This window comes from Bos indicus, chromosome 16, assembly GCF_029378745.1.
Source record: "Bos indicus isolate NIAB-ARS_2022 breed Sahiwal x Tharparkar chromosome 16, NIAB-ARS_B.indTharparkar_mat_pri_1.0, whole genome shotgun sequence".
Classification (NCBI taxonomy): Eukaryota; Metazoa; Chordata; class Mammalia; order Artiodactyla; family Bovidae; genus Bos; species Bos indicus.
In genome coordinates this window covers 27,202,902-27,215,247 of record NC_091775.1, presented here as the reverse complement: position 1 = coordinate 27,215,247, position 12,346 = coordinate 27,202,902, and the positions used below count along the sequence as shown (strand labels likewise).

The 12,346-nt window shown below is 40.8% G+C and overlaps 1 protein-coding gene across 2 annotated transcripts in view; it reads right to left on the bottom strand.

Annotated features, from left to right (window-relative positions):
- DISP1 (dispatched RND transporter family member 1) overlaps positions 1-9,270 on the bottom strand; it is a 221,481-nt gene extending 212,211 nt beyond the window's left edge. Inside the window, exon 1 of one of the 2 annotated variants that reach the window (XM_070768006.1) lies at positions 9,155-9,270. Coding sequence is in view for 1 of the 2 variants with exons in the window: in XM_019976338.2 (XP_019831897.2) it covers positions 9,155-9,206 (52 nt within the window). In the remaining variant the exon portion in view is untranslated. The remainder of the gene's footprint in view (positions 1-9,154) is intronic. The other variant, XM_019976338.2, reaches the window with a different exon arrangement.
- Between the last annotated feature and the right edge of the window lie 3,076 nt (positions 9,271-12,346).

Here is a 12,346-nt window from a genome sequence, read left to right as displayed (position 1 = left end):
AATAATACGATTTAATTTTAAACCCTATGGGATGTTTTGAAAGTTTGTGTGAACATTTCTTGGTTTTGACAATGACTGGGGCCATGGAGGGTACTTGGCGCATTGAGGAATGAGGGGCACTGCTGTACAACAGAGGATAATCCTGCATCCTCCTCGATTTTTTAATATCCCACTAGAAACAGACCGGTTTAAATTATCTAAGTCTAGACTCTAACTCCATTTAACATACAAATAGGAATTCTTTTTCACATTTTTAATAATACATAAGCTTGCCCAAAGTATAATTCCTCTGAAAGTCAAGGCAAGACTGTATTTAAATTTTTTTCTGAATTTTGCGAAGAGTTAATTCAACATTTTGGAAAATCACCTCAATGACTGCAATAGAATTCAATGTATGTAAGTACAATTTATCTGAATAAACCTGAATTTTTACTTATTTCAGTCACAATAATTCCAGACACAGGTAACAAAGTTAACCACTTGCTATGTATAGAGCATATATGTTTTGAAAAATATATATAATGACTTTATTTCTCCTTTATATTTACAGTTAGAACATTATGTTCATTCCTTTGCAGTCAGTTTTGCAAGTAGTTACAATATATCTATGAATTCACTTCAGCATAGTAAAGGGGGGACTACAAGACATTTGTTTTTATTGGCTCTGCCAGGTTAAGAACCACTGGTCTAAACTAATGAAATCTTTTTGACCAAATTTCACTAACAAAGACACTAATCTTGCCCACAATTTTGAAACAAATCTAATGTGTTTCAAGAGTTTAAACACAACTTTCACTGGCTAGCTGAAGTCATTTTTACAGAAAAACACAGATCTCTCAATGTAGGTGCAGTTTCTGTATCTCCTCTCCCCTGCTGTATTAAATACACAAGAAATGGCTTAGGACCTCTAAGTCCTCCAGCACACTGGAGCTGTCACTGTGATTATTTCCAACCAATTGTGAAGAGAACTGGCAGTGTTACAGAGTCAATGAAAGAACCCAGTCATCACCGAGGCAACTGCCCTTGAGCATCAGACAGAAAGATTCTACTCTAAGCCAGTCCATTTTCCACATTCAATTATGTTACTGAGAGCTGTCTCTTGTTCTGCACAGAACAGCTCTAGAACCGCATTCAAGAGGGCAGAAATGTTCAGTATATGCAACTGTAACAGATTACTAGATTAAAAATGTTAAGGTTTGACATTGACTGAAAGTGGAAATAATCTCCACATAAGTCTACATATTATACACACACATGTATAATGGACTAAGGCCAACGGCAAGCCTAGTTTCTAAGAATGTTAATTATTGTTTCCAAGTACAAGTCTCTCTAAACACCTTTTTATAGTTCATGGCAGTTTTAAGTCTTAGAGTGTGAATCGTGCTCATGCTCAGTGGCTAAGTCGTGTCAGATTCTTTGAGACCCCATGGACTATAGCCCACCAGGCTCCTCTGTCCATGGGATTTTTCCAGACAAGACTACTGGAGTGGGCTCGCATTCCTTCTCCAAGAGATCTTCCCAACCCAGAGACGGAACCCGCATTTCCCGCACTGGCAAGTGGATTCTTAACACTGAGCCACCAGGGAAGCCCTAGAGTGTAAGTAAGAGCCCATCAGTTCAGTTCAGTCGCTCAGTCGTGTCCAACTCTTTGCGACCCCGTGAATCACAGCACACCAGGCCTCCCTGTCCATCACCAACTCCTGGAGTTCACTCAAACTCATGTCCATCAAGTTGGTGATGCCATCCAGCCATTTCATCCTCTGTCATCCCCTTCTCCTCCTGCCCCCAATCCCTCCCAGCATCAGGGTCTTTTCCAATGAGTCAACTCTTCGCACAAGGTGGCCGAAGTATTGGAGTTTCAGCTTCAGCATCAGTCCTTCCAATAAACACCCAGGACTGATCTCCTTTAGGATGGACTGGTTGGATCTCCTCACAGTCCAAGGGACTCTCAAAAGTCTTCTCCAAGTTCTCCAAGTCTTCTCCAAGTTGAACCACAGTTCAAAAACATCAATTCTTCGGCACTCAGCTTTCTATACAGTCCAACTCTCACATCCAACATGACCACTGGAAAAACCATAGCCTTGACTAGACGGAACTTTGTTGGCAAAGTAATGTCTCTGCTTTTTAATATGCTATCTAGGTTGGTCATAACTTTCCTTTCAAGGAGTAAGTGTCTTTTAATTTCATGGCTGCAATCACCATCTGCAGTGATTTTGGAGCCCAGAAAACTAAAGTCTGACACTGTTTCCACTGTTTCCCCATCTATAGTCTTTAAGTATCTCAAAGACTAAATCCCAAAGCAACACCGTAAACATAAGTAAGGGTGGGTCCCAGATACTTTCTTTAAACCAAGTTTCCAACTATTCTAGGTTAAGTGGTGACATTCAGTTTTGAGAGCTAAGAGAGACAGGCACGTTGGAACTCTTCAGAGACATGCATGTAAAAGTGAGTGGAAGGAAGAGGAAAAAATAACAGCAAGGCTTTGAAATGGTCTATAAGTAATTCTTGAGTCTCCCAGGGAATCAGGCAACCAGGTCCAGGGAACTAGCACTTCTCACATTTCTCTGCAGAGAACTTTCTATATGACCCACTTCTAAACCTACAAGGTGCATTAGCTACTTAGCCACAAATAGCCCAAAGCCAGCCCTGACTCAACACAATCTCAGAGAAATAAGTATTATAAATAGAGAGGACAAAGCTGAAAACGATGGCTAATACACAAACAAGAATACTGAGACCAATGTATGTCTTTATAAGCTAAAATGCTGAATAGCTGAAACACGGGTAGGATAAAATTAAATAGGGAGTAAGTGTAAAGTTATGCATTTCAATTTAAAAATCAGCTCTACAGGTACAAGGACCACACTAACAGAGAGTTCCTGCAGAAATGTAGGGGCTTTGGCTTACCAAATGCTTAATATAAGAGCAAGATGTGTCTGCTTGGATATTAACACAATTTTGGACAAAAAGGGTATGGTATCCACCTTACAGGAAGTTAACGGTCCCACTATTTGCTGCCTTGATCAGACACCTAAACTAGTGTAGACAGTTATGGAAGCTGAATTTTCAAAATACTGACAATCTACTGCATCCAGAATAAGACAACTGGGTTAGTGAGAGATCTAGATATTGGCATTATTTAACCTGAAGAAGAGATAATAAGACATAATTATCTTTAAATATGTGACAAAACTTTACATAGCAAAGAGGAAATAGTTCTTCTGTGTCTCTCTACAACTAAAACCAACTAGATTTTTAAAAAATACACACAATAGGTAATTTGGATCTGTTGCATAAAAAGGAAGTGAACACCTAGTCACTCTATGTATTCAGGCAAGGGCCTAAAGTCCTTTGGGATAAGAAGTGTTATCAGGGTACCCAAATCAGGTAGAAGAATGGATTAAGGGACTGTTACAGGTTCATCCAATTCTGCAATAACATTCTTTTAAGTGCAGAAGAAAAAGTACAGGCTGAGGCAACAGACTCTTTATTTCCCTAGTAGCAAGTTACGTTAGAGAAAGGAGAGAAGAAATAAGACAGCCAAGTGATTTTAAGGTACATTTTAAAATACATGGTATGTAAGGACCTCAAAGTGAGATGCGGTGAAAAAGAGAACTGTATTTAGGGTTGGAAGACTTTTCCTTTAAAATGGTGAACAGCTGAAACACAGGTGGGATAAAATTTAACAGGAAGCAAGTGTAAAGTCATGAATCTCAATTTAAAATTCAGTTATACAAGTGCAGTGTTTTCATTCAAAAATGCTGAATAGCTGCATCCCAGTTCCAGCCCAGCCTAGCCAGTCAGTGAACCTTTCTGTGGCTTAAGTTTTTCTACCTCTGAACTAAGGATACCACCTCTCCTGCCTCAAGGATCAAAGGACCAAATAAGAGAAGCACTACCTAAATAATTTATACATAACTTATCACTGTTATTGTTCTACATTAGTCTGACTCTTCTAAGCTCTGTTCACCTGACTTTAAAAAGGATATGAAAAACCTATTATCATAAAAATCAACCAAGTTCAGACCTTGTGATTTAAGTAGAGACACAGAAAGCATGTTTTGAGTAGAAAACCTCAAGGAAAAGAGAGTCTTATCCAAAGAATAGTAACAAGGTATTTATTATAGAATAAGTTGTGTGTTCTTCTAAAGAATGCTGTTCAGCTGTTTTCTATAGGAAAAGGAAATGAGATTTAGAAGAGGTGGACTTAAATGGTTGCAAGCAAGATTACAGGCAGGTCTAGAGAATAACATTTTACATGCTTTTTTTGAGATCAAATGAAACGAATCCAACATGTCAGGATGATAAGACCCTGGAAGAGGCTATAGAGATTTAGAACTCAAAACCTACTTGTCCTGGATTGGTCAACATTTAATATCCTTAAGGGAGTCAAATCAGATTATTTCCCAAAGTCCTTTCCAGCTCTAGAACTCAGAGTTAGAACCAACAAAAAACTTTACTAGGAAAAGAAATAAAGTTAGCAGTTATATTTGGGAGCATGTTTTATATGAGCTTTCTACTTTCATCAAAGTGCTCTTACTTAAGTGATAAAGCAAATAAGGTAAAATGTTAAAAATAGGTGAATCTGAGTTAACTATACAGGTGGTTCCCTGTACTATTTTTATTTTTGCAACTTTATTCAATTACTATGAAATAGTCATTATTTAGGTTTAAAATATTAGGAGTTGACTGATACTGCTTATCTTACTAGTTCTTGTGGGAAAGCTTATAACTTGATTATGTATCACTTCCTAGGGCCTACCCGCCCTCCTCTGCTGTAATTAACACAAGTTCACTCATAAATAGTGCTTGGTCTTCTGGCATCTACAGTGTTCTCATCAATCCCAATGTTTACTCCCTCTCAATTTTGCAAATAAACTTCAATATTTGTTTTTTATTCACATGTCCTTTTAATTTGTTTTTTAATTAGAGAATAATTGCTTTACAATGTTGTGTTGGTTTATGCCATACAACAATGCAAATCAAAATTGTGTGTGTGTGTGTGTGTGTGCGCGTGTGCACGCACACGTGTATCTGGAGAACGGAACGGCAACCCACTCCAGTTTTCTGGCCTGGAGAATTCCATGGATGTATTTCTATGTGTGTGTGTGTGTGTGTGTGTGTGTGTGTGTGTGTGTGTGTGTCTGGAGAATTTCATGGATGTGTGTGTGTGTGTGTGTGTGTAGAAGGGAACAGCAACCCACTCCAGGATTCTGACCTGGAGAATTCCATGGACTGTATAGTCCATGGGGTCACAAAGAGTCAGATACTACCGAGTGACTTGCACACATATACACACATACATATATATTGTCTCCCTCTTGTCTTGCCTGGAGAACCCCATGGACTAGCGGAGCCTGGTGGGCTACAGTCCATGGGATGGCAAAGAGTTGGACAGGACTAAGCGACTGACACTTCTTGAACCTTCAACCCTTCCCTTAAACCTCTCCAACACTCCTAATTACCATATAAACTTTTACTTCCCAGCCTGTGCCAGGTCATTCTCACAGAGGTGGGAGAGATGGAAGGGATTTTTTTCCCTGCCCACTACAGGCAATGAGGGAGCACACTGTCAGAAGGGTATTTTAAAACAATAATAAAAGCAACTAAAAGTCTTTCTGTTTCTTATCATCACCAGGCACTGGCAATATGAAACAACCTTAATGTTTAGACACTCCTTCCAACCACTGCAGACAGCTTCAAACATTACCCCTTAACATGTCACCAGTAATGGTCAGCCTCTTCAACCTCTGCCCAAATCTTTTATCCAATAGTTTTTCTTTACCTCGGAATCTCAAAATAAAAACAAAAGCTAATAATAAGAACAACAAATATTAAAAGCAATCAGTGTACTTTCTACAATATTTGTAACTGTGAAGCGTATCATTATCACTTTAATAGAAAAGCTCATATAAAATCTAATGTGATACCTCTCTCAAACAGAACTAAGTAGAGTCTCTAGATATCACCTCAATCAGTTATGATTTAGCATTAAAACTATTTTTCAAACAACAATAATGTAAACAAGTGGTTCACAGCCATAACCCAATGCCTGGAGACTGGAAAATTTGCCAAGATTTATGGGCTCAGACTCAGCAGAATGAACAAGGCTCTACTAACATAACTGCAGTCCTTTCAGCTTCTGTTTGCCTTGCATCATACGGAGGGCCATGTCATCATAGTCACTATGAAAAAAAAGGTCTAACTCAGAGAAGAAAAAGGACAGAAAGAGCTTTTAAAAGAAGGGGTCGACTATGCCTCCGTTAATCTTGCCGAGGGCCTGCATCAAAGGCAGTACACAGTTGGATGGTAAAATCAGCAGATCAACACTCTGCTTGGTATCCCCCTGTTCAAAGCTGTACTCCTCAGCTGTAACAAATCCTCCTGATTCCATCAAAAGGCAGGGAATGGCTGCCCACTAGGGTATGCAGATAACTGAGAATTGACTACACAATCATAAAATTGATAATCAGAGTGTTGTTTAGTCATTAAGTCATGTCCAACTCTTTGCAACCCCATGCTGTAGCCCGCCAGGCTCCTCTGTTGATGGGATTTCCTAGGCAAGAATACTGGAGTAGGTTGCCATTTCCTTCTCCAGGGGATCTTACCCACTCAGGGGTCGAACCCAAATCTTCTGCATTGGCAGATGGGTTCTTTAGCACTGAGCCACCAAGAAAGCCCAATCAGAGTACAGAAGCAAAAACCTCAATATAACAAGCTACTACTTCACATACTACAAACTAATGATTAAAAAGAAACGTGCCAGCATGTATATATCAAGTCAGTTTTGATTATAGCTGTTTTAACAGTTCTTCCAATGCACAGATACATGTTTCAGTGCAGCAGAAATAAAAAATAGTAAATTCATAAGAATAATGAGTAATCAGCCACACCCTGATTTTTTTTAAAAATGCCACTACTGGTTAAACTGTAAAATACATCTAAATCCTACAAAATAATACTTAGAATTTATCTAGAGAAGGCTAAGAAATTTACTCAGCATTAGAACAAAAGACAAAAATTCCAAAGATAATCCAGAACACAAAGCAATCAAACTTCAAACATACTACTCAGACACATAACTAGAAACTTGCTACAGAAAGCAGGACTCTTATGTTTCAAAAATGAGCACTTCCTCTCCTGTGAACTAATGTCCAAGAACCTACAGGCTTTCTCCTAAAACCCAAAGGAAAGGGGAAAAGAACACATTTTCAAATCAACAATATATGGAAAAATCAGAAAAGGCCTTTTCAGAAAAACAGTACTATCTAAAGAAATAAGATTAAATTAAAACATAGAGAAATCTACTTGACATTTAATTCAATAGCTTTAAAGATCAGTGTCATCTTTTCACTTTCTAATTTGAAAAATTATTCAATTTCCTTTCATGTTACAGCATTATTTATGTTTAGGTAATGCTTTCCACTTGAAAGTTTCAGGTGTGCCCCTAAACACAGGAAGTTGTAACAATCTTACACAAGCATACATTTTCAAGGCCATCAAGAGTTTAGCTTAATAATACTATGCTGCATACTTCAAATTTATTAAAAGAGTACATCTTAAGCGTTCTCACCACAAACGAAAGAGAGAAATTAGTAACTATGTGAAGTGATGGTTTGTTAATTAGCTTGACTGTGATAATCATTTCACAATATACATACATGTCAAGTTATCACGTTATACACCTCAAGTATACGCAATTTTGATTTGTCAAGTATGCTTCATGAAAGCTGAGGAAAAGAGTTTACAAGCTAGCAAGACACCAAGCCATCAATAAACATAAACTGCTCAGGTTTACTTGAATTAGTGCAAGTCAAATCACTAAATCAGATCTAAAAGATCTACAAACCAATACTATAGTTTCAAAAATAAAAAAATGTTAACCTTTGAAATATAAACTGCTTGAAACAAGCAAAAGACTCAATCATCAGATATCACCCTCCACCAAGGACAATGCTCTCCCTAGGTACCTTGCCCAGTTTGTGACAAAAATACAAAATTTGCCATTACCTAAAGCTAAAACAGTCTTTGTAAGTACATAGAAGTGAGACACTATAATGATGTAGATTAGGAAGTACATATCAATTGTAGTCCATGAAACATAAATAAAATGCAGACAGTAACTAAAATTAATAATAATTACCTCTGGTAATGATAAAACCAAGCCCACACACTACACAATCGCCAATAAGGAAAACTAAATATGCTAATATGTATATAACAACAGATCTTGGGTTATCAATACTTTTAAAAAATCTACCAATGGAAAATACATGTTTTCCTTGTAGCAGAAATAAAAAGTAACAGTAAACCCATGGGAATTGCTACTCAAAAACTACATACAACCGGATAACTTGTAATAAAAATACATTACAAAGTTATGCAGAAAAACAATGAACAGTAACTGACAACGTGACTGCACTGGCTTTCCATGTAATTATCACTGTAATTCTAAACGCATTTAGAAGCTGACTGCATGACAAAGGAAATAAGACAGTCTAAACTCTGCAAGGTAGCAAAGATTCCAAAAGGGAAACTTCGGCTGGCTTACTAGTATGAGGATAACTTTAAAGTAATATCTATTTGACAAAGAAATGCAACATAAGTTGAACCTGGGTGCGGAAGAGCTCAAGTTTTCCCTGGAAATGTAAATTCTTCCCCGAAATTCACAAGGGTTTAAAAAAAAAAAAAAAAAGCCGCATCAGTAAACCAGGATTAATTGCAAATGAGGCAACAGGAGTTCAGCATCCAATAGGTGGTCTGATCATCTTTCTAATCCATTAGGTCAAGAGTCCTTCTCACCTACGACCCTCAGAGAAGGGCTGACTCCCTGCTTTCAAACCTCCTCAGCAAGCCAACCTTTGCCAACTCATGCCACCCTCACAGACGATCTCTGCAAAGTCCCGGGACACTCCCCCAAGCGAGACAGCCTTCCTCCGAGACGCCTCCTGCCCAGGGTCACCCGCCACTCCCCCTCCCCTTCTCAGGGCCTCTCCGGCCTCAGGGTCCCCAGTGCCTCCCTCCCCAGACCCTCAAGGCTGCCCTGAGCTCCCCGCCCCCGGTCCCCGACCCCCAATTCTACTCCCCTCCCTCAAACCTGGGGTCACCGTTCTCCCTCTGCCCGCGCGGGGAGTCCCGATTCTCCCGTCCCTACCCGGTCTCCGCGTCCCGCAACGCGGGGCGGCGGCAGGGGCGCCGAGAAGCATCCACTGAGGAGACAAGTGCCTGGGGACTCTCCGGCTCCGATCTGGACCGGAGCCGGGCTTCCGCCTCGCGCCGGAAGGCATTCGCGAGCGGGAGCGGAAGTCCCGCCCGCTCCCCGCCCGCCGGCGGGCAAAGACCGCACCGTGGGGTCTAGCCAGAACGTCAGGAGGATTCGCTGGGGGTTAACAGGGGTCGTGGGCACCCGGCCGAGAGAAAAAAGGCTTACCGTGAAGGGCCAAGGCGCCAAAAGTCTTTCTCCTTGCAGCTTCTCTTTACAGCCGATGAGCCAACGCACCTGCAATCGCTTGACCAAGGGGCTGTTCTTGCTGACGCCCCCAGAGGAACAAGATGACTCAGAGCCTGACCCCTGCCCCCACAATCTAGTTGAAAATTGACATAAATAAAAACAGAGATGAATAACACCACAAGGCAGCACTGCTTCACTCCTTAATCCAGATGTTTATCACCTGCTATATATCACTTATTGAACGACTAGGCTGTAAACAGATGCAAACCCCTGTCTTATGAAGCGAGGGAGGCACTCAGGGCAATGAACTAGGCAGAGAGTAAATCAAACAGCGACCCGTCCCTCGGGAAACTTAGGGTAGTATAGGGACAGATATATGAACAAATAAGTGCAATGAAACCATCGCGCGTTAGAGGAACTATGGCCGAGCTGAAGGCAGTGGTGGCGGTAGGAAGGTGAGCAGACACAAGACTATAGAAATACTGGCTCCTCAGTGAGTCTGAAATGAACGATGACTAAGAGTTAAAGGTCAAACAAGGTAGAGAAGGGCATGCAGAGGAGAAGGATGCCAGAGAGAGCTTGGTTTAATTAGGGATCTGGAGGAGGGTACACCTAATTTAGCAAGGTCTGCGATCGGAAAAGCGGGAGGAAGCAGTGACAGGAGGCAAGCCCAGATCTGGAAGACTGCTTTGTGTTATACTTAGGAATTTAGACTTTAGACTCCAGGCAACAGGGAATCAGTGCATTATCTGTAGGGGAACAGACAAAACACTGACTCATGGGTTGATTAGGATGATTGGCCTACTCATCAAAGGAAAATAACTTGAAAGATCATGGATAGAACATTGTACCTGTGAGGGTGTTTTCTCAAGCTGTCATCAATTCAGCCACTCAGTCGTGTCCAACTATTTGTGACCCCATGGACTGCAGCAGACCAGGCTTCCCTGTCCATCACCATCTCCTGGGGTTTACTTAAACTCATGTCTATAGAGTCAGTGATGCCATCCAACTATCTCATTCTTCATCACCCGTTCTCCTCCTGCCTCAGTCCTTCCCAGCATCAGGTGGTCAGTTTTCTGATGAGTCAGTTCTTCACATCAGGTGGCCAAAGTATTGGAACTTCAGCTTCAGCATCAGTCCTTCCAGTGAATATTCAGGACAGATTTCCTTTAGGGTTGACTGGTTTGATCTCCTTGCAGTCCAAGGGACTCTCAAGAGTCTTCTCCAACACCATAGTACAAAAGCATCAATTTAAACTGTTATACCCAGATGTAAAAACAATGGATGACTATAACAACTCTACACAGGCAAGGCCACCAGAGCTCAGACCCCTGGGGTTGTCTACTGGGCAAATCACCCCAACCAACTGAGTGGCCAGCTGAAGCTGTGGCAACCATGGGATGAAGGGGCTGAGAAGGAAGAAACTTCATTACCAGCTACAGTAATGAGGAGTGTTGCCTCTATTCTCTTACTTGCTACTACTACTGTTTAATCAGTACCCTCTTGCACACCAAACCCCATTTTTCCTTTTTAGAAATAAATGGTATAGCAGTTTTTTCCAATTCTTTTCCTTTTGCCAGCAACAAACTATGTTCCAATATATGGAGATAGAACTATGGTAAAATAAAAGGAAGACTGGACATCTTGTAGAACATCTGTACTTAGAGGGCATAGTATCACCTCTGGATGGAGTAGAAAGACACAGATTTAAGCTTAAAACTCAACATTCAGAAAACTAAGATCATGGCATCTGGTCCTATCACTTCATGGCAAATAGATGGGGAAACAATGGAAACAGTGAGAGACTTTATTTTCTTGGGCTCCAAAATCACTGCAGATGGTGACTGCAGCCATGAAATTAAAAGATGCTTTCTTCTTGGAAGAAAAGCTATGACCAACCTACACAGCGTATTAAAAAGCAGAGACATTACTTTGCCAACAAAGGTCTGCCTAGTCAAAGCTATGGTCTTTCCAGTAGTCATGAATGTGAGAGTTAGACTATAAAGAAAGCTGAGCATGGAAGAATTGATGCTTTTGAACTGTGGTGTTGGAGAAGACTTTTGAGAGTCTCTTGGACCGCAAGGAGATCCAACCAGTCCATCCTAAAGGAAATCAGTCATAAATATTCACTGGAAGGACTGATGTTGAAGCTGAAACTCCAATATTTTGGCCACCTGATGTGAAGAGCTGAGTCAATGGAAAAGACCTGGATGCTGGGAAAGATTGAAAGTGGGAGGAGAAGGGGATGACAGAGGATGAGATGGTTGGATGGCATCACCAACTCAATGGACATGAGTTTGAGTAAGCTCCAGTAGCTGGTGATGGACAGGGAAACCTGGTGTGCTGTGGTCTATGGGGTTGCAAAGAGTCAGACAGGACTGACCAACTGAACTGAACTGAACTGAAGGAACACAGAGAGAAAGTGGCCATTAAAGCTGAGTCACGTGGCAGTGCCCTACAGAAAAGATCTATTAACACCCCTTACCAAGGACCCAGGACCTGACCTGTTTTCTTTGATTACAGGAAATATTCCTGTGTACTTCTGAAATATTTTTTTGTTTTGCTTAACTAGGCAAGAAAGATTTCTGCTATTTGCAACCAAAGTAATTTTGCTTAAGACAATCTACTCCCAGAGCTCCTGTTGAATAGGCACTGAGTCAAATGATCCACATTCATTGCCACAGCAAACTGAAATGGATATAGCATGCGTTCAGTCATGCCCAACTTTTTGTGACCCTATAGACTGTAACCCGCCAGGCTCATCTGTCCATAGGATTTTCCAAGCAAGAATACTGGAATGAATTGCCATTTCCTCCTTCAGGGGATCTTTCTGACCCAGGGATCAAACTTGGTTCTCTTGTGTCTCCTGCATGGCAGGCAGATTCTTTACCACTG